General features: G+C 39.1%; 1 protein-coding gene across 6 annotated transcripts in view; it reads right to left on the bottom strand.

Annotated features, from left to right (window-relative positions):
- Positions 1 to 1,552: 1,552 nt before the first annotated feature.
- DENND5A (DENN domain containing 5A) overlaps positions 1,553 to 25,523 on the bottom strand; it is a 57,972-nt gene continuing 34,001 nt past the window's right edge. For 3 of the 6 annotated variants that reach the window (XM_081918093.1, XM_081918094.1, XM_081918095.1), the window contains 13 exons: positions 24,827 to 24,979; positions 23,913 to 24,017; positions 18,477 to 18,561; positions 17,067 to 17,151; positions 14,659 to 14,787; positions 13,033 to 13,154; positions 12,102 to 12,247; positions 11,502 to 11,620; positions 8,919 to 9,100; positions 8,055 to 8,137; positions 6,049 to 6,172; positions 5,686 to 5,854; positions 1,553 to 3,861 (listed from right to left, as the gene is read on the bottom strand). In XM_081918093.1, coding sequence (XP_081774219.1) covers positions 3,678 to 3,861; positions 5,686 to 5,854; positions 6,049 to 6,172; positions 8,055 to 8,137; positions 8,919 to 9,100; positions 11,502 to 11,620; positions 12,102 to 12,247; positions 13,033 to 13,154; positions 14,659 to 14,787; positions 17,067 to 17,151; positions 18,477 to 18,561; positions 23,913 to 24,017; positions 24,827 to 24,979 — 1,686 coding nt within the window. In that variant the 3' untranslated portion in view covers positions 1,553 to 3,677. The remainder of the gene's footprint in view (positions 3,862 to 5,685; positions 5,855 to 6,048; positions 6,173 to 8,054; positions 8,138 to 8,918; positions 9,101 to 11,501; positions 11,621 to 12,101; positions 12,248 to 13,032; positions 13,155 to 14,658; positions 14,788 to 17,066; positions 17,152 to 18,476; positions 18,562 to 23,912; positions 24,018 to 24,826; positions 24,980 to 25,523) is intronic. The other 3 variants (XM_081918096.1, XM_081918097.1, XM_081918098.1) reach the window with 1 other exon arrangement.

Here is a 25,523-nt window from a genome sequence, read left to right as displayed (position 1 = left end):
TACATTTACTTCTCTTAGGCATGCTTGCAGTTGTGGGAGAACAACCATGTTTGAGCCAATTACACATCTGTTACAACTCACATTTAAAAATGCAACTACATACAGTACACCAAATTTGAAACAAATAACTTTCCCACATTCATAATTTTCTGTTTGAGCAGCTGAATGTAATTTTTGAAAAGTTATATCAGTTTTAAAAGCAGTTTGCTCTGCAGCATGGTGTCAGAAGTGCGTGCAGGAGCCAGGCCCTGTGACCAGTAGGGCTTCGCAGGACTGGGGCCTTCTTAAGTTTGTTCTGGAGAGGCAAGGCACGGCCGCACAGGTGAGGCCGCTTGGTAACTCACTGCACCTGGTGGCAAGAGCCAGGTAGGGATATAAGGTCAGCATTTCCCTTCAGCTCTTGGCCACAGCAACACATTTCCTGCCTTGCTGCGTTTGGCTTCTTGCTTCCTGATCCTCGGACCTCGGCTTTTAGACTCCTTGCTTCTCAACCCTTGGACCCTCGACTTTGTGACTCCTTGCTTCTTGACTTTGTGACTCCTTGCTTCTCAACCCTCGGACCCTTGACTTTGTGACTCCCTGCTTCCTGACCCTCGGACCCCTGGCTTCTGGACTCCTGTTCCTGCTCCCACCCTGTCATCTTGCCCCTGGTCCCAACGTCCTCAGCCGGGACTTCGATCGCCCGTAGATGGACAGTGACATATGGGGCTTCATATCTGAAAACTTCAAATTTACAGCTATCTTAAATAAACATATTTGTTTTGTAGTTGTTTGACATATCTTGCCTGGCAATGATCTATCACAAGAGTCTTGAAGTTCCAGAACTGTGCAGCAAAACCTTTCCCAATGGTCAGCCAGTCTCCTGTATTTCCTGGTGGCATCTGAGAAAGCATTGGTGGTGGAGGTACTGCTTTAAAAAAAAAATCAGACTGGCTGGGGTGGTACCACCCAGGAGCTCTCAGTGACTTCCACTGCTCTTGGGCATTCCTAGCCATCTTCACTGGAGAACACAGGGGCAGGTTTGAGTGCTTGTGTCCACCTACCTCCTCTGATGGTTAACTGCTCCAGAAGGCAGTATAGCTAACCATGATGTCTACACACATACTTTTGTTATTCAATTCTGCAGTGAAGTAGTTAACTGTGTCATCTACTATTAGAAGGAAGTCTTATCTTGGGTAGATACCCAATACAGATGATGCTGTTATTCTGTTCAATGCAAATTTTTCATAATACTATTCTGTAAAAGGAAGTCTTCAGAAAAACAACAGGCTTTTTCATTTTTCCGGATTCTTTGTGCAGTTGTGTAATATACTTTTAAGTGAGATAACAGAAAATAACATTTTGTTATTGCAGAACTAATGTCAGTAGAGCCATGCACCTCAAGACCAGCATGAGTATGTTTATCCATCGTGTATGTTGTGATAATGTGGGCTGCATCCTTTTCAGTCTCCAGTATGATTTTCTCAAGTTCAACCAGTTCAAATTAGAAACAAAGTACAGAAGCAATAATAGCAACTTTTCAAAGTAATAACGAAATAAAACACAAGAAAAGTAAAAATAGTAAAATTTAATACATGTGCTATATTTTTAAGTTACTGGAATAAAAATGACCACAAGATGTAGGAAATAAAGAATAATGCTACTTGTTGGAGACTGACAGTTGAAAACGTCTTTATCAGAAGTTAAAGAGGCTAACTTCAGACATGTATACAGCAAAGGCCTGTAGAATCTTGAATCTTAATACAGAGACCTAATGCTTGTATAGTATATCTTAGTGTTTCCTTAGCTCATTATGCATCTCCTAGGGATTTTTGCTGAGAATTCTAACAAGAACAGTTGCTTCTAGGCATTCACTAGATTTTTCCAATTGGAATTTTACTATTTAAAAAGTCCACAAATTTTGAACATTATGAGGGTATTCTAATATTTTTACACCGTGTTCACAAGCATCCAAAACCTCCAGCCTTTAACATATACAAAAATTAGCACACGAATGCTCAGCATTTCAAATAAAAATGTTCCATATGTTCTGCCTGTGAACTGGGTTACCAAGGGAAAGATTTGAAACCTTAACATAGCATTATATCGAGTAGCAGCATAAATTGGTCACAGTAATACTGCTCTCACTTACAGCCAACCTGAAGTATTTGCACCAGCACATGTGCTTGTGAAGCTGTTGTAAGGTAGTGCTAGCATTGCAAGATGACAAAACTGTGAAACAACTGCTGCTGTACCTGATCCTTACACATTTATAGACTGGCCCAGTTTGCACATAATGCCAAGCCAAAACATGGCTTAGTGCAAACAAACAAACATTTGCTTTCTGGAGCATATATATTATGCCACAGCACTCCTCAAATCTTGCTGCTGCTTAACCTATGCCTTTGACCATGGTTTGACTTAATGTTATGCCTGAACCATAGTTTATCTGCTGCAGACAAACCTCAAGAGGTAAATCAAGGACAAGACAAACCATGAGTTTGGGTTTGGATGTAACACAAAGCCAATTTACGGCTGAACCCTTTTAGCTGCAAACACTGAGGGAGGATTGCTGCAGCGCAATCTTCACTTCAGGAACCTGAATGTTTGCTCTTTTGCACTAAGTCATGGTTTGGCTTAGTGTTAAATGCAAACCAGGTCAATGTTACATCTCGTATTTGATTAGACTGTTAGCCATTACATAGAGTACACATGGCTTAGGATAATCACTTATGGTGGTATCCAACTATTTCATACTCAGAGCAGACCCACTGAAATCAATGGACTTGTTAGTAATGACTAATAAATTGAAAGGCAGGTTCATGCCAAGACATATTTTGCTAACAGACACTCTTATTCTGGCCTTGTATTTAGGCGGGCTGTACTCTAATTAGGTTCTAAATTGAAAACACAACAGACATGTAACATAGCCTGTTAAGTACTGTATATAGTATTATTTTCTTAGACAAAGACATTACAACATGATGAAAAGTTAAATAAATAAATGCCAGTTAAAAACACATTTATAATTTTCTCTGTGCAATTTCGTACCCATATGAAAAATATCACTGATCTCTGCACATCTGCATGAGTCACCCCTCAAAACTCTGCCAAAATAATACTGACAAAAATTAAAGGAAAAAAGGATTTGCTAATGAATTCAGTGCTTCAAGGCTATTAAAAACAATATTTAAACTTTTAGTTTTTCTTGCAGAACAGTGACCCAACACGTAAAAGCCAATGATGAAAATGTTTATAATAAACTATTAGATTTTCAATTGCTGAATGACCCTTAGCGGAAATGGAATGTGTGAACTATACTTTTCAACATACAGTCTGAAGGCAAGTTGAGAGAATGCCAATAGCTTCTCACTGTGCCATTTTCAATGGCAAAGAAATATTACAGCTTTAAAATAAGCTGCACAATACTCATTATCTTAACCCTTTCACATGAAAGTGTGTAAAAGCAAATCAGCAAATAAATTCTAAAAGTGATTTATAGGTTATATTTTCCCTATTACACGTTGGGCATAGAGCTTTCATCCACATTTCCGTTCTCTGTTTTGAACTTCTTTCCAGAAGAGTTGTAGCAAGTGATGTAAATGTTTGGATGCAATGTATTAGCCGATTGAATTTCTGCATACTAATAATGGTTTGTTCCTTGTTGCTTTTTTACAGTGCTTGTAGCAAGAGACGGATCAGATGTCTATTCCTTTAACGAGGGATGCCTCCAATGTGATGTTGAACTCCTGCAAAGTCTGCAACACACGAATCAAGGAATTCACTAGGGTATGATCCTTTATGAGCGCTGTATCCTCATACATCTGAGCTGTGATGGGGCAGTCTGCCAGCAAGGCAATCCAATGGTGCAAGAGGTGATCTCTGTAAGGGAATGTTTTGAAATTTCAAACAAGTTATAAAATCTTTTTAATTCTTTAAAAAAGAAACTTATCACATTTCCTGGTATTTTAGTATCACAATTCTTCTTAATACCACTACCAGTTAGTATTGACAATACTAGGTTTAACTGGTGTGAGTTTATAAAAACTGAACTCTAGGTCAATCTTTTGGCTCAGTATCATTTCTTATTTGCTTCATATCTGAAATAACTTGGAAAAACATGGCCACTCGCTCTATCCAAAATGACTGGCACTTGATGCCAAAGCTATACCTAGCTGTGGTGGTACAGAAGGACTGGCAACCACAGGGGCATCTAATGCAATACAGCTAGGGCAGGCCTATCTTGCTATTCTTATTCAATAGCAATCCCATTATTATAGGTTACTACTAAACGGCCAGTATGCAAATTAGAAGCCTCCATACTAACTGAATTGTTAGTTGCATAGAACACCAGTCTTACCCTGCCATGTCTCCTTTCTGCTGATTTCTAGGCTCCATAATGACCTTTACAGAAGCCACATCAGGCAACATCAGTTCTGCTGTGTTGCCAGCACAGCAGAACTGGCATACATTTTGTTGCACTGGCATTCTAGATCAGCCTGAGGCCGTGTCTTGGCTATACCTTTGCTGCTGCAGGAATCCACAGTACTAGGCTGCCCTACGTCAGTGACAATTAGAGAGCTAGAAAGGATTTTAAAAACAATCCTGTAGCCAAATTCTCCCAAGAAAGTGTCATCTCATTCACCAATCATCTTATAGAATTCAGACCACAATGCACCACAGACAGACTCAGGGGAGCTTCCAAAAGGTGTTTACAAGGCAAATTGCTTTAAAACGGCCCAAGCCACATACTGGAAACCATTAGGGGCACTGCTAGTTTGATTGGGAAATGCTCAGTTGTACAAAATTTGCAGCCATGAAGCAATCTTATGGAAAATTTAACTGGGTGCATCTCCATTCCTTGATCCTTGTTGTGATGACCCTGATTTTCCCAATGAGGAGGGATGCAGAAATCTAGGCCTATGCATGTGAAAGGCGCTTTCTGATTTCAAAGGGCTACAACTAAGGTATAGAAAATGCCACACCATTCTCCATAAATTTCTTCTAACTGTGCCCTGAAACCAAAGAGCTTATTTGCTGCCTCTGTGGTTCCAGGAAAGACTGTTTCACAAAAATTTCTGATTTGTCAATTTTTGTTTTGTAGCTGGTGTTTATTGTACATCTGAGCCAGTGTGGTATAACAGATAGAGTGTTGGACTATGACCTGGATGACCAGGGTTCAAATTCCTACTCAGTTATTAAGCTCACTGGGTGACCTTGGGGCAGTCACTGTGTCTCAGCCTAATCTACCTCATAGGGAAGTAGTGAGGATAAAATGAGGAGTTGGAGAACCATGTGCACCATCTTGAGCTCCTTGGAAGAAACTGTAGTATATATAAATGTAATAAATAAATAAATCTAGCCTCCTTTAATATAAAATAGTTCATCTCCCTCTCAGATTAATTCTTCTACTATTTGGAATAATACTTTCATATCCCCTCTCAGCCTTGGTTTTTTTTTTTTTTTTGTAAACTACGTGCATCAAGCACTTTTAATCTCCTGTCAAGATAAATCCCAGTGATCATGTTCTAATTTCAGATTTCCAAAGTGGCAGAATAAGTGTAAGGATATGTAATTTGGCCAAAGGACTCAAAATCTGGACATCAAAACAGTAATAAAAGAAAACTGATCAGTGTGAAAGCAACTCTGTCACATTAGACCAGGCAATTATATACAAATGAAAATATGCTTATGGAAATACAATACCTGGCTCCAAGGCACACCAACATCTGAAACTTGCCATCTTTCCCAATGTTTCTAGGAGTGTTGTTGATGGCTGTGACAAAGCGACAAAAACTCCTGGCCCTTTTCTGCCAGTTTTCCTCTGGGACCAATTCATTTTGCTCTAGAGCCTCATAATATCCTTGTGCTTTTTCTGGAGACAGAGTCATATAGCATAATGATCAGATCAGTAGAAAAACTCAAAACCTTCCTCACATATTGGTGGCAGTGTAATTATTTATATAATTAATAAAATATTTGAAGATGGCTATAATTTCACTTCTATTTTCCAGTCTAAACATACCCACTCCTTCAACCTTTTCCCATAAGAAGGTTTTCTGTACTTACCTAGAAAGTCCCAAATGAAGACATTTTTGAAGAGCCTGGGGGATTTAAATCCATGCTGAAACACCTGCTCAAGAGCTGAGACAAGCCCACCTTCACCACACAGCAAAAGTGTTAAACTGCCTCTCTGCCAATGTGATATAAAATAAATATTAGTTTTGAGATGTTTACCCATGGTATATTATGAATATATCTGTCAAATTACTGTGGCTTTTAAAAACAGACTACCAATAGTCTGCACTGACTGAGTTTATCAGTTAGTGGCACCCATTAGAAAAACGCTCAATAATAAGATTTCAACGACAATCAGATCTCACAGCAGCTACCATTTACTCACTTTATGAAATTACAAGTCAGCATTATTACTGATGAAATACCTTTCCACCCTGATTATGTTCGTACACACACACACACACACACACACACACACACACACACACCTTTGTTCACTGCTGCTCAACATGGATAAGAAGCTCTCTCTGTGCAGAGCAACAGAAAACAAAGCACCTGTCCTTGGACCATCACTTCTGTTTGATGAAGAGCTGGAGAAAATAAGGTGCCTTGATCAGGAAAGGACACTGTTATTTATAAAATGAGTACCACAGTATAAGTATAACACAAGACTGCTGTTCCACTTTGTGGCCTTTGGCATGTGAAATCCCAAATTTTGTCCCCTGGTGCTTTTAGTTATACATGAAACCACCGGGGAAGGTCATCCAGAGGTTTAGGGTAAGATGCCATCAATTTGCTGATGACATTTCATTTTTTCCATCATTGAAAACCCAGGGAGGCAAAGGAAATAATAAATTAGTGTCTGGCATCGGTTCTGAAGTGAATTGAACCTTAATCCATACAAGGTAGAGGTTCAGGAGCTTTGAAGATCTGGAAGAAGATGCCTCAAACATCCTTATTGGAAAATGTAATTCTAATGTTGTTTAACTTCACTGGCTACTTATTTGTTTGCTCGGTTTGAAGTACTGGTCTTAGCCTTTAAAACCCCAAATGGACTTGGACCAGATTACTGCAAGGACCATCTGCCTCACAGGCCCTGTTCTCTGTGTCATCAACATCTCAGATGTAAGTAAGCCATGGTGTCATGGCTCTGGAATGCCCTCCAGTTGGAGATTCATTAGCCCTCCTTTTTACTGGTCTTTAGTTAGAAACTGGAAATATATTTGACAGCCTTTTAATATGTAATTTCTGTTACTGCTTTTATATGAAACAGTTCTTAATTTGTAATGCTACTGGTTGTGTGTATATATACACACACACACACTATATATATATATATATATATATATATAGAGAGAGAGAGAGAGAGAGAGAGAGAGAGAGAGAGAGAGAGAGTGTGTGTGTGTGTGTGTATACACAATATATACAATACATACAATATATATATATATTTGTAATCTAGACTAGGAGCATAAATATGAGGTACAAATGTTAAACAAAACCCAATCTACTGGATATCACAAGACAGCATATCTAGTACTACAAATCAGAACAAATAGAGAAGGGGTTGTCCAAAAAAGTACCAAATGGGATACTATGATCTTTGTGATCAAGGCACAGCTGACAAATTCAAACAATTGGCATACTGTTTTATCAGACTTAATTCTAAGGCTTGGTTCTGATATAATACTGGATCCAGGGTTAAGCGACTGACTGCAGACTACAGGAGTGCATTCTATTCTCACATGCAAATTTTCCTGCCCCCTTTCACCTGGGTCCAAAGTTATTTATGACCTTTGTTAATCCTGGTTAAGACAAACACAAATTTACTGAAGAACTCTGATTAAAACTGATATCAAGAAGAAATGTAGCTGCAAGAGTCTGTATTTGGCTGTACATAATTCCCTTCAACTCGTCAGCTGCATGTGCACATCTGTGACACACTGTTCTGCTGAACCAACATTCTTGTCAATTGTAGCTATGGTCTTTCATAAACTAACTAGCGAACACATAAATATAAACAGAGAAATATTATCAAGCTCAATGACAATGCTCACCTCTTTCTCTGGCTTGTGGAAGTGTTTGACAATTCCATTTACTGCTTCACCAATAGATTCTTGTATTTGACCTGTGTTTAACTCTGTGCAAGAAGGAAAACATGTATTTGTTTAAGCAATTATTTGTTTTTCACTTGGCCAGGGACTTTAGAAAGGAACTAGACCTAGGCTTCTGCTTTTTACATTATAAAATAGGACAGATTTATCAACATTTGTGCATTTATCTTTTGTAATATAGGGTTTTGGAAGTAATGAGCAAAACCCACCAAGCTGCCATATAGGGAACAGCTACAGCTACTTTATTGGGTAAATAATGTTTGAAGGTGAAGGGGGAAACATTACACAGAGGTTGAAATCTTGATAAATTAAATGAGAAAGCCTCCAACAGCAAGCACTGGTTACAACAGTAGTTTGTAGATTAAAATCAACTTACCGTATTTTTCGCTCTATAGGACACACTTTTCCCCTCCAAAAATGAAGGGGGAAAGTGTGTGCGTCCTATGGAGCGAGTGCAGGCTTTTGCTGAAGCCTGGAGAGCGAGAGGGGTCATGAGCACCTACCCCTCTCGCGTTGCAGGCTTCAAGGAAGCTATCCGCAAGCCTGCGGAGCCCGGCGGGAACTCCCACAAGTCAGTCAGTCAACATTTCATTCTCACTGAGCTATATTTGGGTTTGTCCCCCATAGGATTTCCCCCCCCCCCTATAGACTTTTTGTACTTCCACAAACTGTGGGGCTCCCCCAAGTCTACTAATATGTGTATGGATGATCTTTTGGCTACTTAAATAACTACACTCAGAGAACTGAGTTTGCTATTACTATATGTAAGATTACTAGTAAAATGTTTTTTCAATTTAACCAGCTTACTTGGTTTGTTGTTTGGTGATATTGTAACGAATCTTCTAATCATACTTGGGGACTGCTGCAAAGGCGGAGTTCTGCACTGCCTTTCATCTACCTCAGAATGGGATGTCAGCAATTCTCCAACCAGGATCCTCTCTAAACTGCCATCATCCATCCCTTTTCCAAGCCACCTCCCACATGGAAACCTAAAGACATGAAATAAGAAAAAATACACATGATGCAGCTCTTAATCCCAGATTTTAGCACGAGGCTATACATTAAGTGAATCAGTAAAATGGCTTTTATTTCATGCTGGGCATGTTCCATTTACTAAAGTTTCTCATCCCTGCAAGACTGGTGCAGCACAAGAATTGAACAGTATTAATCACAGGAGGAGTTATGTAACTGACTAATCCACAGGGGCCACTTACATGTGCTGTTGGAAACAGAAATCTGAATCTTCTGGACCAAAGGAACACAAACCAATGACTCTCCCACTCCCACGAGGCCCTGGCAGCCTCTTGAAAAACCTATCACAAGTCAGAGGACCCTGAAAAATGGGGCAGACGGGGGGGGGGGCTGAGAGGAAAGGAGGGGTTTGTTGGCATTTAGGTGGAGTCACCATTTGTAAGCAGGAACTCCCACTGACAGATGATGCCTCCACCCAATTTTCAGCATTCCCTTCCAGCTCCCCTGTGCCACAGCCCATGACCCTCAGAAGAGGCGTTTCAAGGGAACCTGGGGGCTGCTGGGTCTTGGAGAGGTGGGAGAGTCACCTTCCACCAACCCCCTTTGGCTAATATTTCTCTGGATGCAACCAAATGTAATTAATAATGTTCATTAGATATGAAACTTCTTTGAGACAGGGCTTTTTTTCAGAACTCACCAGAACTAAGTTCTGGCAGTTCTCAGGTAGGTGCCAGGGGAGAACAGGGGAGGCATTTATGGTGAGTTCTGGCACCTTTTTCAATAATAATAATAATAATAATAATAATAATAATAATAATAATAGTAGTAGTAAATAATATCGTGATACCTCGGGTTAAGAACTTAATTCATTCTGGAGGTCTGTTCTTAACCTGAAACTGTTCTTAACCTGAAGCACCACTTTAACTAATGGGGCCTTCTGCTGCTGCTGTTGCCGCGCTGCTGCTGAACGATTTCTGTTCTCATCCTGAAGCAAAGTTCTTAACCCGAGGTACAATTTCTGGGTTAGTGGAGTCTGTAACCTGAAGCATCTGTAACCCGAGGTACCACTGTAATTTATTATTTATACCCCGCCCATCTGGCTGAGTTTCCTCAGCCACTCTGGGTGGCTCCCAATTGAATGTTAAAAACAATACAGCATTAAATATTAAAAACTTCCCTAAACAGGGCTGCCTTCAGATGTCTTTTAAAAATAGGATAGCTGCTTATTTCCTTGACATCTGATGGGAGGGTGTTCCACAGGGCGGGCGCCCCTACCAAGAAGGCCCTCTGTCTGGTTCCTTGTAACCTCACTTCTCGCAATGAGGGAACCGCCAGAAGGCCCTCAGCACTGGATCTCAGTTTCCAGGCTGAACGATGGGGGTGGAGACGCTCCTTCAGGTATACAGAACTAAGGCCATTTAGGGCTTTAAAGTCAGCACCACCACTTTGAATTGTGCTTGGAAATGTACTGGGAGCCAATGCAGATCTCTCAGGTCCGGTGTTATATGGTCCCAGCGGCCACTCCCAGTCACCAGCCTAGCTGCCGCATTCTGGATTAATTACAGTTTCTAGGTCACCATCAAAGGTAGCCCCATGTAGAGCGCATTGCAGTAGTCCAAGCGGGAGATAACTAGAGCATGCATTACTCTGGTGAGACAGTCCACAGGCAGATAGGGTCTCAGCCTGCGTACCAGATGGAGCTGGTAGACAACCGCCCTGGACACAGAATTAACCTGCGTCTCCATGGACAGCTGTGAGTCCAAAATGACTCCCAGGCTGTGCACCTGCTCCTTCAAGGGCACAGTTGCCCCATTCAGGACCAGGGAGTCCCCCACACCCGCCCTCCCCCTGTCCCCCCAAAACAGTACTTCTGTCTTGTCAGGATTCAACCTCAATCTGTTAGCCGCTATCCATCCTCCAACTGCCTCCAGGCACTCACACTGTACTCTGTATATGTGTGTGTGTGTGTGTGTGTGTGTGTGTGTTTTCATAGCTTTACTAGTGTATACAAATAAATATCTATTGTACATTGACAGTACCGTATATAAATTTGTGTGTTTAAATGGACAAGAAAGCACTCTAAGTCATACAAGTCAATAGATAATTCAGCTTAATTCCAATTTCAGTGAACATAAGCTTATAGTGGATATAAACAAGAAGAGGCATCAAATCATACTCTGTAAAACAGTGTATATTTTTATTTACAGATGAGCTTTATGAGAAACAAGTCTTGTGCGACATTAGAATATGTATCAGTAACTGATTTGGTCCCACAGGGCAAGAAAAGGAATACCTATCAGACTTAAGTATTTTGAGCAGCAACAGGCTGATTTTACAAAGGAAGTTGATGCAGTTATGATACAACATTTTCAATACATCCTTTCAGGCAATCCATAAAAAAGCTGAAATGCTGCTTACTTGTAAGTGTGACCCGTTACTTCATTTCTCACCATGACATATTCCACAAGCCACTTTGCATACAGTCCAGAATTATCATGTCCTATTTGTACTGTGGTAAGCTTTCCCAGGTTCTGACACTGAAAATTAGAAAAGGGGTGGGGGGAAATCTGCTGAATCAAAACAGAAATAAAACATCACAATGACTATAGTCTAATGAACAGAGCAATAATATTCAAACTTAGCAATGACTAAACACAATGCCACATTTTAGAGAAAAAAGCAAGTTTACAAACCAAATGGTAAGGGAACTTTTAAAATAACACAATAGAAAGTCTATAGAGATAGCTTTACACGCCCCTCTCCAGCTAACATATTTTGATCATAATTTTCTATAGGTTCGCTGGGCTCTCATAGAAGGATTCCAAAAAGGAAGATACATGCAATTTGTATTATACAGGTGCACATATATTTTAGGTTGTGAACTGCCCTGTGATCTTCAGATGAAGGGCGATATGCATATTTATTTAATTAATAATAATAGTAAAATAATAGAAAAAGTCCCCAGCAATCTTCTGATTTTTGACTTCTTTTGACTTTTATCTTTAGGTAGGGCCATACCTCAAATGTCATCTCCAGTGTATTCCTTGGAATGTGCAGGACTCCTGTTTCACCCAGTTCTCCTGAAATGCAGATCCATGGGTTGGCTGTGAACATTGAGCCACCAAGTTTTTTGCTAGGAATGATCAATATATGGTATGGAATCACTGTAAAACAGAACAAAAAAACAATTTGACTGAAACAAGTTGTCCAAGAACAAATGCAAATACAATTGAAGCAGAATAACAAATACCCATTATACTATATTCTTAGGCAGAAATATCATCCGCTAGGCTTGATCTCAGACTCCCAGGGAGTGAAAGAAAAATCACTGAAAGCTTATTTTGGACAGACAGACAGAAGTGTACCAATGGAGTCTAGTGATGTTAAAACAGGTCCAACTATGGCTCCAAAAGCAGCATGTCTTTCAAAAGAGAACTGAGAACTAATGATGGATCTCTCACAAGGAGAGCTCAGAAGAGAGCACAGGAAACTTATCATACTCATGCTGAGTATGAAGATGAACATAAAAAGGCAGGTAGGAGAAGGATAATGCAGAGAACTTATAAGGAAGCATACCAAATTGGCAGTGTTGGAGGTAGGGAAGATTTCAAATGCATTGCAATATGCTAATCAAAAATACTAGAATGTATCGATGAGGTCTCACTGCTAATTTACCACACAGAATCATGCTGTGTTATAAAACAGAAATTTGTTTGAAATATATTTCCTGCGGACAAAATTATAGTAAGTTCACACACTAAAAAAACAACCAACCATGGATTTTACACTTTGCAGAGTTACAAATTATATCATCTCATGAAAGGGGTATTGGTAGACTCCCAGCATGAGATATCTGTACGCTGTTATAAAATAAATGAGGCTATATGCATGTGTCAAACATGCTTTAAACCCTTTGAAAAGTAACACAACAATTAAAAGCTATACTTACAGATAGTTGTAAAAACATTGGTAAAACAAAAGTAATCAACAGCGTTGAATGACAGGAGGTGATACAGAAATTGCTCTTTTTCATCATCACAGCGGAGGAATGCATAGCGCTTGTAGAGTTTTCTGACAAAGAAAACAAAATTATATATTACTATAATAAGACTTCCCAGACAGAGGGTTGCTGGCATTTACAATGAACCAATCAATATGTGTATCATGTAACCACTAAAGTTTTGACTTCTAACTACCTTACTCCACAGATGTTTCATGTAGGCTTGCACCCACCTTACAGACAACGTTTCAATTAGGAATACAGTGGTATCTCGGTTTACGAACTTAGGTCCGTTCTTAGACCGAAGCGTTCTTAAACCAAAGTGTGTGCTTTCCCTAATGAAGCCTCCCAGCTTCCATTTGTCTTCCAGGGCAAAGTTCACTAACTGGAACACCTACTTCCGGTTTTGCGGAGTTCATTGTCCGAAGTGTTCATTAACAGGGCTCTTCATAGACCAAGGTACCACTGTACTATTCCCCACACCTTTGCTGTACAAAAAAATAATTTAAATTTTCTTTTTAAAATTATAATGATTTTAGCCCCCTATAATTTTAATAGTTTGGAAGCAAAGCTGATGAAGGCTCAAAAACCAGGGGAAGCAGAAGGAAAGGCCACAGGAAATATAGTGCCTTATACCGATGAGTATTCTCCCCTTCGGCTACACCTTCTTCCATCCTTTCCCCATTTGCTCACCTATTCTTATTCACAATTTCCTGCTCTTTCCATTCCCTTTTCCTACTTTCCTTCACCACAGTCCTCATCAAAAGATTTAATGTTATTGGAAAAGTTGAGTTTAGGAAGAAAATCAGAGTATCCAAATATATAAAATAATTGTACACAATTTACAGCACAATCCTTTGTGTGTACTCAGGAATAAGCCCTATTAAGTTCAGTGGAAATTAGTCCCAGGTAAGTGAATACAGGAATGCAATCTTATTCGGTCATCAGAGTTTTTATGGAATGCAAACTACCATGCACAAGCATTGTTTGTTACCTTAATTTTCTAGTTATATTTACCCCCATTCATTGCCTTGAACAATGTGCTGGTGTAATTAAGAAGTGAGAAAAATGTAAAGAACAGAAAATTAATTCCTATAGTACCAGAACAGATGCTAAGGGAATTCCTTGGCTATAATGTGTTTAGATCCTACCCTGCCTCTAGCTCACATCAGGATTATCCCATTATAGTCATTTTTCATAAGAGTTATATTTTTATATTTTTTATATTTTTCAAAGTTGAAACCAACAGTCTTCCAGTTTAAGATAGCTGAAAGAAATACTGTTTTGGAGATGTCTTCATCTAGTTTATTTTGGACTTTCTGGCCATCACTATACAAAATATGTAGCAAAGGGAATGAACCCAAATTTTCTGAATGCAAACTTATGCATGCCCTCTTTGTTCCAAGCCTATCCTTTTTCAAGATTATTCTGTTTCTCAAGCAGCTTTATCAGTACCTGATAAAATCATATACTGTGTTATCTATTTTCTCTGCTAAAGGCTATGGCAAGTCTATTTAAAAAACAACTACCACAAACCAACAGATCTCCGTTAACCTCAAGCTGGACTCAACTTACTTTGTGAGTTCATGATCAGAAAGAAGGTGTTTCAGGTGGCGGGAAAGTAATTTCTTTTCCATAGAGAGCCGAACCCAAGCTCGAGCCTTACCAACATCAGTTTTGATCTCACTTATATTCTGGATATGCCTGAGAAGGAAAATCAGGTTATTGTGCTGTCCTACTTTTTACTGAGTTAGAAAAGAAGCTGACAGGAATGCATTGCACAGTACCCCAGGCGAACCAACAGAAAGCCTTCCAGGTATTGCTGAACTACAACTCCCATTATCCTTGATTATTAGCTATGCCGGCCAGGATTGATAGGAATTATAGTCCAACCATATCTAGCAGGCATACACTGGCTACCACTGTAATAGACATTACAGTCTAGTAATTTTTTTACAAGTCTGCCCCATTCACCTATAAAGTCAGAGTGTTTAGATTTTATTCAAATTAAGCTAGTGGGTAAAGAGAACTTGGCACTGCCCCTGCCTATCTCTTACATCATTGCATTCCATTGCTTCAAACAATCTTCTCATGAGCCTAGGTAGCAGAACTGAGCTGCAAGAAAAATTGAATGAAGCAATGAAACTCAGTGAGGAAAAGTGGGAGAGAGGGCAGGGTTTAGTTCCCCACACCCATGTGCTCCACTGCATGTCGAAGAAAAAGAAAGACTGATTGCTCCACACACTCCTTTATGGAGCAAACCCATGAATAAATACTGCTGCCCTCTTTAGTTTGGCCCTAAGATGACATCAAGAAGCAACTAAAGTAGCAGAAATAACCGTAAGTGCAAGTAAATATTGAAGTAGGATTTAAAGAGGTTTTACGAACCAGTGAAAGGAATATAAAATTGTGCAGGATGAACATCCCTCTCCCTCAAAAAACACAAGATATACCTAGGTGATCTTACTATCTATCTTTAGCACAGTTGATATCGAGGATAATAATTAAAAATAATGAGAATTTGCTTTGTTTTCATTAATGGCTAGGAACTCTATGCGAGAATGTTGTATTCAGAAAGGCTGAGTGACTTGTTAGATATACACACGGCAAATTGGTAATCATATTCATGAAATGTTTGACTTCTAGGCCTCAGCATTAATCATTGTTTCCAGAAGAGAAAACGTTATTAAAAAGCTGCTAGCTTTGTAAATTCCTCCCGGACAAGGAAGGTATGAAGCAAAGTCAGTGGGGGGGGGGGTGGACTGGAGAGACAGGGATGGCCAGACAGAGACCTGGGGGCTGGATAGAGAGCCTTCTGGTAGCCCCCATGTCTTGGTTATCCCTCCCTGTAATAAAATATTTATCAGCAATGACTACAACAGCAATGTCATATGACATAAAAAGTGTACCCGTCTATATTTCTCTATCATACAACAAATGCTCACTAGATTATTAGTTTGTTCTGAAACCATTCACTTCTTCCTGCTCAGCATATATACCTACTGAATCTAACTGCTACAAAAGATAAAGCACTCTTTTTTTTTTACATTCTGTGCTTATTCATATATTTAAGCTATTTTATATACCGCTTAATTACAAAAGGTAAAATAAGACAATCTTAATACTTGCCACTTGAGAGTAGTTGCCATATTAATGTACTACATATGCTAAAGTCTACTTAAAATGCATGAAATGGACAGGCACTCAACTAACTCATTCCATCAGTGGAAAGATTTCTGCTTGCTCAGCAGAACTTTCCCCCTCCTGCGCCCCCTAAATCTGGTCTGGGTATTCTCCAAAGTCTGTGGAGCAGCTTTGGGGTGTGCACACAGAGATGGGGAGGAAGTTCTACTGTGCAAGTGGAAATCTCTGTGTTGATGGAACAAGTTAGTTAGTTGGTTGGATGCTACTTTTTAACTTTCAAGCTCAACTTGTTAACTGGGTTTTTCTTCCACAGTACACACATACATGCAGACACACCAGCCCTGGCTCCTTTGGGACAGAGGACAGGGCAGAAATTTAACAAATATAATAATAAACTACCCTTTTAAGTTCATTCCATGCATCCAATGGAATAGACTTGCCTATAAATGCTTATGATAAAATAAACTTAACCTATCCAATTCCTACAGCTTCACACAATTTTGAATTAGGCCTTTTCTCCACAGAGTGAGTTTAATTTACAAGAAGTCATTTCACTGTAAAAAGAAAAACAGACACTGACTTTTAATCACTTAAGGAGAACTTTGGAAGAGAAGAACTAGAACTGCAATCCTCAACTTGCTTACTAGGAAGTAAAACCCACTGAACACAATGGGACCTGCTTCTCAGTAACCATTCTTAGGATTGCACTGTCCATCTCAAATCAGGAAAAAGAGGCTAACTAAAAAAGGTAACAGGAGCTATTTTAAAGTCAGCTGTACTTAAAATATTGATAAACCTTTCATGAAAGCTTTGTGTTTTTGTTGTTTTTTAAAACCAACCTCATGTCTTGGATGAGAGATACTCTTAAGGGAGACATTGCTGGGCTGGCATCCGACTTCCTTCTTTCTGAATCAAGTAGTATTCCTACATTAAAGATAAAATTTTGTATTAGTACAAATATTGATTTGTATTTACATTGGTAAATGCTTTCCATTTTAGCAATGCACTTAGTCAGCAAATGAATATTTGGGCTTACTGCAAACATTCACAAGAACCTAGCATCCAGCCCACAGGGCTCTTTTGGATAGTCTGGAGGTTGCTGACTCCCACTGTGGAGGAAGAATCTCTGGAGCTCTAGATCAGTGTTTCCCAAGCTTGTGCCTCCAGATGTTTTTGGCCTACAACTCCCATCATCCCTAGCTAGCAAGACCAGTGGTCAGGGATGATGGGAATTGTAGTTCAAAAACAGCTGGAGGCACAAGGTTGGGAAACACTGCTAGATATGCTTCTAGATATGACCCCTGCCCATCTTGGATCCAGATGATAGTTAATGTGTATTTGCATGAGGGAGCGATCACTGCCACCTATGGCCACTCTTAAAAAATATAGCCCTGGACCCAGTTCCAAATATTCTCACTATAGGGAAGGTCGTGGCAGGCTTTGAGACTGAATCACACTTACGTCACCCTGATGGATGAAATGTATTGTGATCAGGTGACTTGGCTTCAGCTTGTGTACTCCTTCAGAAAGAGCATGTTCATAGTTGGGGGTGCTCCTGGATACATATTTGTTGCTGTAAGCTCAGGCAGTCTCAGTGGCTAGGAATGCCTTTTACCAGCTAAAGCTATGGACATTCTTGGACAGGGATAGCCTAGACAAAGTTATGCCTGCACTGCTAATCTCAAGACTCAGTTATTGCAGTGCATTCTATGTGTGGTTACCCAGGAGCCAGGTCCAGAAGCTCACCTGGAGCAAAATGCTGCAGCTGTTCCTGGGGACAGACTTCCACCAGCACATAGCTTGTACTGACTGTTCATATGCCCACCTTAAAGACCACCTGATTGCTTGTTCTTCTGCCCAATCAAGGACGTCCTCAGAGGAGTCACTATTAGTTATCCCCATGAGTCAGACATACAGCTTGTGTGCTGTGGACCTAACTCTGTGCAGCTCCCTCCCAGTCACGATCGAACAAACCTGTTCTCTGTTAGCTTCTGGCACTTAGTGAATACCTTTTTATTTCAGCAGGCATTTTTCCTATTTTATGGTTAAGTTTAACTGATTTTATCTCATTTGTATCTTTTTTGTATTCTTATTGTGCAACACTTGGTGTGAAATAATCATATACATTGTTGAAGTTAATAAATAAATATAACTTAATAAATCTGTGTTTGGTGCAATCACTCTTTTGTGACTTTTTCTTTCTCAAAATGGAGAACACTGTTCATAACCTTCATACAAACTAACAATACCTGAGGTACTGAAGCTTCCGGATGTAGGTTTTCGCTGTCTATTTTCTTGGTAATGTAGCAAATGTGACCACAAAGCAGATTTCCCCTAAGATTTAAAAGAAAGATTGTCAAATGCAGCATAAATTACTAATTTTGAGCATTATTCATATCTTTAGTTTTATTTCAAAAATGTTCCATATTAAATCATCAGATACTACTGTACCAAGACAAAATCTCTAAAACAAATCTACACACCAACCTTTTCCTATATTCACTAAATGATTCCATTAAACTGCCAATCAGCCTAAAGCAAGCTATACACATCAACTACTTCCATTCCGACCACATATTCTCATAGCTGAGCCTCTATTGTGTACTCCACTACCCAGTCATTTCATATCACAAGAAGTCTGAGAAAGCAATATAAATATAAAATGCAGTATTCAAAGGCATGCAAAACTGATATGTTATCCAGATTAACCTAGCCTTTGTTGAAAAGGTTCTCAACTTTACTGTAACCTGCCTTTGATAAAGAGAAATTTAATAAGCTATCACCAACGTGTGTGGCAATACTAGTGTTGTGTTCTTATGACACACAGGTGGGTGTCCTCCACTTGTCCTATCAGCCCCGGCCAGAATGGCCTATAGTCAGAGATTTATGCAAGTTGTAGTCCAGCAACAGCTGGAGAGCTATAGGTTCCCCATTCCCGTCAGATCATAATCAAAAGGAAACCCATCCCTCAATAAGGGACATGGTAATGTTGACAGACCAACTTAAATTCTACTGCTAGTCTCTGCCGAGCTGGGCAGATTTTACTATGCTGTTTTTGACAGACTTAATTTACTCTGGATATTTGGGTTATTCTTTATAAATCCAAGGCTACAGCCCTATGACTACTCAAACTTGGGAATAAGGCCCACTAGATTTAATGGGACTTATTCCCAATATACGTTCACAGGTACCCGCATGCAATCCTACCGAATGCCACTACATTTATTCTAGGACAGACTTCTAATTAAAGTCCCATTTTATGTTTATTTTCTATATTCCTGAATTTATCTTCTGTTTTCCTGAACGGGCTGTTTTGTTTTAACAGAATTTGTTTGCTCCTGGTTTGTCCAAAGCTCTGGTCAAATCTCAAAGTCTTGCCAAGACACTTGAATTTGGATATAATAAAATACTGTACAGTACAATACAGAGGTAACACATGTGCATGATCTTACTACAGCTAAGCTTCTCATTCTTTATGAAACCCTGATAAAACTGGGGCACCATTTCCTAGCTGCAGATTCAATGGATCCCCACTGGCCTCAGATATAGAAAGGAAAGTCTGCACTTCATCTATGCTGTCGCCAGGTTCCAAAATTTGATTCTTGACCTTGAACCAAATCATGGAGCTGTTCCTCATCAGCCAGCTACTCTCCCTTGTAAACAACGCACGGCAACCCATGCATGCTCCGCAAACCCTTCTGTCCTGCTTTAAAGCATCCTTCTTGTAGAGAAGTTGTCTTCCAGATCGTGGCTTGGGCTGCCAGATGCTGAGTCCAATCTTAACACATTAGGTACCAGTGTCCTGGCTATTTCTATCGCCCAGAACAACAGAATTCTGGACAACCTTTCAGAAATCCTTGCATAACTGGATGTAAAAAAAGTGGTAGCAGCTACTAAAATGACTCCTAAGCAAGAACTGGGTGGCCTAGTCTCTCATGATTGTTACAAATTTAATTCCTGAGTGGCACAAAGACCAACCAGCACGTGGGTTTGTCCAGAGCAATCTAAAGATCATCAAAAATACTATCTGAAAGCTGATATCTACCTAGCATAATAGGACATAATGAAACCCATTCACTCATTTGTTGTAATAGGACCCAATTTGGCTCCTGTCACCCTTCCCCAGCATTCCAGACTAAGTGTTCAGGTTAATAGCAGCAGGGTGATTATATCTGTAAGAGAGAACTCATTATTTCAAAGAGAAACAAGCTATAACCTATTATGACTGCAACATAGTTTGCAAGGCATGTGGAAGAGAATACCCTAAAGGACTAGTTCACATAGGGCTAATAACCACCAAATATAAAACGTGGGTAAGCTATAGATAAATGAAAAGAAGCATAAGAATAAGTGCAACTCCACACATACGTTATTTCCTCCATGGAGATCACCACCATGTAACCAAAATCAGTTTACCTTAGAAGGAATTCAGCCCTAAGGAGATCACTTTGTCAGTTTCTGCTTGCCTGGTGAAACAATCTCCCTTCACCCCCCCCCCCCGTGTACTGTTATGGGGGTTCTCCTGACCCCTTGAAGCCAATATAGGAGTGGGAGACACAGGGGGAGGAGAGGGTGGGAAATCCTGTTGTGCTAGTTGAACTCGCATGAGTTTCCACCAGTGGGATCCATTAATTAAATCTGACACTGTCATAAATGTCAAAATTAACATGTTCTATCATACACACACAAGGATCTGCCAGAAAGCCAGTACTTCTCACCAGATGTGAGTGGTAACAAAGCACTCATAAAATATGATGCAAATGAATTAAACAACTTATTGTACAGAAATAAAACCTGTGTAGGCTGTATCTTTGAAGCATTAAAGGTGAAGGAGGGAATCAGGTAAAGACAAAAACCAGGTTTGCTTTCTGCTCCAACTGAGCTCTCCCTTCCTACTCCAAGACCTTTTATAATTAACATGGGATGGGAAGAACAAAGGGAAAGATGGAGACAGGTAAAGTCAGTATCAGATGACTCTCTGTTAGGCTTGTATTAAGTACCGGTATATGGTTTTTAATATCTCAATGTATTTAATAAATTTTAAGAGTTATTTTGAGAATGCTGGTCAAAAAGCAAAACATAAAACAAATACTACTATACATTAGCTAAATAAATTTAGGATATAGCATTATTCTGGAGTATAAAAAATGTGAGACACTAACAAGCATCTATAAAAAATGTGAGACACTAAAGAGCATCTATAAATTGACTGATGAATGCTAAAGATTGTTATAGCAGATAATATTGAGAAAATTAATGAATAGTGGTTGATACATATGACCTCAAATATTCAAATAGGATCCTTCAGATGTTAAACTTCTGACTTGGCATTCCAGTAAAATTATATACTTGTACAAATTAGATAAAAGGTAGACTGTACAAAAACTAAACTAATTCAAGTTTATAGCTGCTTATAACCATACTGGATGAGTGCAGATCATGAATGTTATACAACTGCAGTCTAGTCTTCAGCATGTTTATTCACCGGTAACCGCCAGTGTTTCCAGTACGGCTTACTCCCAGATAAGTGTGCATGTGTTAAGTCTTGAAGAGTGGATTAAAGTATTTGCATATTCCATTTTATAACTAACACCAAAAATGTATTTAACATGCAAAAAGATTTGCATTGATATTTAGACACAGAAAAAAGTTACATTAAATATATAATTATTAAAATTCATTATCTCCCATAACAAACATTGCTATATTTCAAGCAAACATGGGAATTAGTATCGTATTACTGATTATTGTACATATAGCAGGAGAATTAAAAAATGCCTTTCTCAATCTAAGTAATTCTCACCCAGCTGCCATTGAACTTCATTCCTAGTGTTGGATAGAGTTGCTGTTATTTAAGGTTACCAAGACCAAAACAGAGAGTTGAGGAAGCAGCAACCAGAGAAGGTGGAGAGCTGCTGGGAGGGAAGGAATCAGTGCTCATTAAACTTTCCCTTCTTTATTTTGTTTAGGTGAGATATACCATGAGCCAAGGAAGATCTGGGTAACACTGATGATATCAGAATTAAAAAAGATGGTCACATCCCAGACTCACTATAAAGAATTTGCTGAGAAGTTAAAGAAAGGCTAACATGGAAGCCAGCGCATCTTATAAATACACCTGATTTAATAACAACACAGCAGAAATGGCCAGAGATTTATAACAAAATTTATTATAATTACTGTTGTTGACTTCAAGCTATTTAGTCCAAGGATTTCTTGAGTGTTTGCAAAATGTGAAGTGCCTTTTACAACTGATCATTTATCAGGGAGGGTAACATATTACTAAGAAAAGTTACTTAGGGCAAGAAGTGTATGAGTATAAATACTGACAGCTAAAAATTCACTAATGTATGGTCAGGAATCAGAATGTAGTTTTTAATTGTTATAGGTGAACATTATTGGAGACACACAGAAAAATGCATAGGCTACTAAGGAATGTTGAAGTAAATAATTATTCAAGTTCATTATTTCTAACAAATATCATTTGATTTATAGTAAATATTGAAATTATTCTCACATTATTAATTAAAACAATGTTCATTTAACTGGTATATTCTAAAATAGGAATAAAGAAACTGAATAGGCTCAATCAGATTAATGTAAACTGTATTGGCATTTCTGCTCTGGTGGCTCACTCATACAGGTATCAGGACAAGAATATGCAATGAATAGATTTTTCTCATTCTTATCCATCAAACTGGAGCCAAGAAAGATTTTTTCCCCTCAAGATGTTTGGATTTTTGACCACTTATTTTTCTTTACCCCTGGCTTAACTTCATATGACTCAAGAAAATCAGCATGCACTTTCTGCAATACACCTACCCCCTGCCTGTGGCCCATTGTGGCCTGGATTTCACTGCCTGATTTGTGAAAAGCTAGAGAGTAAATGATCCTGCCTTGCAGTTGGAGACTGGATTAGAAGACCCTTTTAAATTCTGGTTTAGGACTTATGGTACTGATGGCCCTGTAAACAATAAGGCAGGCAGACAATACAAAAGAGATTTAATGCGTAAATAAAGACATCATTGTAAACATCTCTCTCAATATTACACTTACATGATGAACAACATATATGCTGGCTCCAGTGCTGGAACAGATCACGTAAAGAGCACAAAAGCCCAAGTGAGCTTATAGTAAATGAAAATCACATTGTGTGGAATTATGAATGAAAAGCTCACATGAAAGGTAACAATTCATCTCCTTGAACTGCATGCTGAGATATGGACAAAGTCAAGGGAGAAGAATGGCATGCGTACAAGAGATGACAACAAAGAAGGAAAAATACTCTCAAAGCTGACAGGTAAGCAGTATCATACATCTTGCAACATTAACTGGGTTGATAAATATGAGGCCGCAATCACAAATGGAAGAGCAAATTGGTAGCTAGGCAGGGCTAAGACGATCCAGCAGCAAGGGGGGGGGGCAAAAGCTGGGTGTAGTATGGAGGGAGCTGGGGGTATAATCTTCTACTGATGATTTCTCAAACAACAAATTTACAGAAACAGGCTTCTGTGGTTGAAAACCAAAACTGGTTTTACAGGGAGGAATTGTGATTCTTTTTTTACACTTTTATTTCAGAAGTGCTTGGATATACTGCACTTCTTCCATCAGATTCCTAAATACTCTACCACAACAGACCGTTCAGCACTGTTTGCCAACATCTTCAATCAATTCAAAGAATTAACCTTATGTAGGGTTGGCCGCTTGCTGGTCTGAAAGGCCCAAATCTGAGTTGTAGCAGAGTATACTGATGCTCTATCTTCTAGGATGAAAGTAGTACAGCTTCTATCCTATGTAGTATATAAGAGGGAAGGTAAGAGTCAGACAGCATATACCTGCACACACAGAAACTGTTACAGTCTAGAAGTGGATTTGGGCAAAGGTAGCTCTACCTAAGTTAGCAACAAAAAAACCAGGAAGTTCTAATCTACAAATCAAGATATAAAGGCCACCAAAGCTCCTTAGATAACCAAAATTCAATTTTTTTGTTCTCCTTTGAACTTATGTATAAGTAACGGCAATTTCATACAGGAAATCCATCAGTGCAGTTTCTCTTTAAAGGAATGAGACTTTGTGCCTTACTTCATCATTTTCTAGTTAAAAGCTCAAAGTAAAGGTTAAAAAAAACAAGGGAAAATAAGAGTCAGGACTTCTTGCACTGGATCCAGAAATCCCGTGAGCATAGCTTTGCTCACAGAAAATGTGTTCTCTGTCCTATTGATGGATTGGGGAAGAGGTAATTTTTTGAGTTTCTCCTTTCCCCAGCAACCCCCCCAAAAACTTTCCTTGGGGTATTGGGGAAGCATTCAGAAGTGTAGGAGGCAACCATGAGTACTGAAAGAGGAATCTGTCAAAATTATCTCTACCTCCTCCATTGAGAAGATCCTCTGCTGGATCCAACCCTTAGTATTAAATTAAGCAGCTCTACCTAAAATGCAAATTCTAATTTAAATAAAATATTTAAATCTCATTCAAAAAAATTCAAGCATGTATCAGCACAACTCATTCTTTATATCTGAAAACAATACAAAAAGATGTCACATTTTTAAAAGGTAAGTAAATATTTGAAAAATTGTAGAGTGGTAATTTCAATTCTTACCTGCTTCACCTGCAGACCATGGCTCCATATCCTTTCCAAGAGATCACAGAGACTAGCTATTAATGTATTCTCTTCTACACCTGTAATGTTCACCTCACCATGACCAAGTTCAACTGCTTCACGGCCCATTTTTTCCACTAGCATTCTCTTTGTCTTTTGAGACAGAAAGAGAAATGGACAGTTACTATTTGTCAGATGAAACCACCAGAATATTAAATAGCCTTCACATAATGTGAGCAACGTGTTAGCTGAGTAAAATACGGTGATTTTAATTATAAAATGTGTTGTTTTAACTGGCAATGATTATCTGTTGTGACATACTGCCAGCATTGTTCCCTTTTCTGCCTTGTTTTTCTATAGAAATCAGACATGGCAAACTTGTTCAGCACAATGGAAAAGTTGCTGACAGCAAGTGAATTTAAGTCTATGGTTTGCCTGTGTGTGCAAATCCACAACACCTGTTCTGCAATATTATTTATGTCAGAAATCAGATAATAAGAAAACCGGAGATTCAAAACACAATGGTCTAGAAGATCAAAAAGAAATGTGAACAGAGAATTATACTTGCTGAACAGGGCTTTCCCGCCCACCCCCTTCCTGCTGAAGCCCTTGTTCCCCCCATATCCATACATGAGCATCATGGGCCCCACTGGCATGTCATGGGGTGTAGCACAGATGGTTACAGCCAGAAAAGGCA

Source organism: Podarcis melisellensis (genome assembly GCF_964234715.1).
Source record: "Podarcis melisellensis genome assembly, chromosome: 1".
NCBI classification, from domain to species: domain Eukaryota; kingdom Metazoa; phylum Chordata; class Lepidosauria; order Squamata; family Lacertidae; genus Podarcis; species Podarcis melisellensis.
The sequence above is the reverse complement of the archived record's forward strand: the minus strand, read 5'-3'. Positions and strand labels throughout refer to the sequence as shown.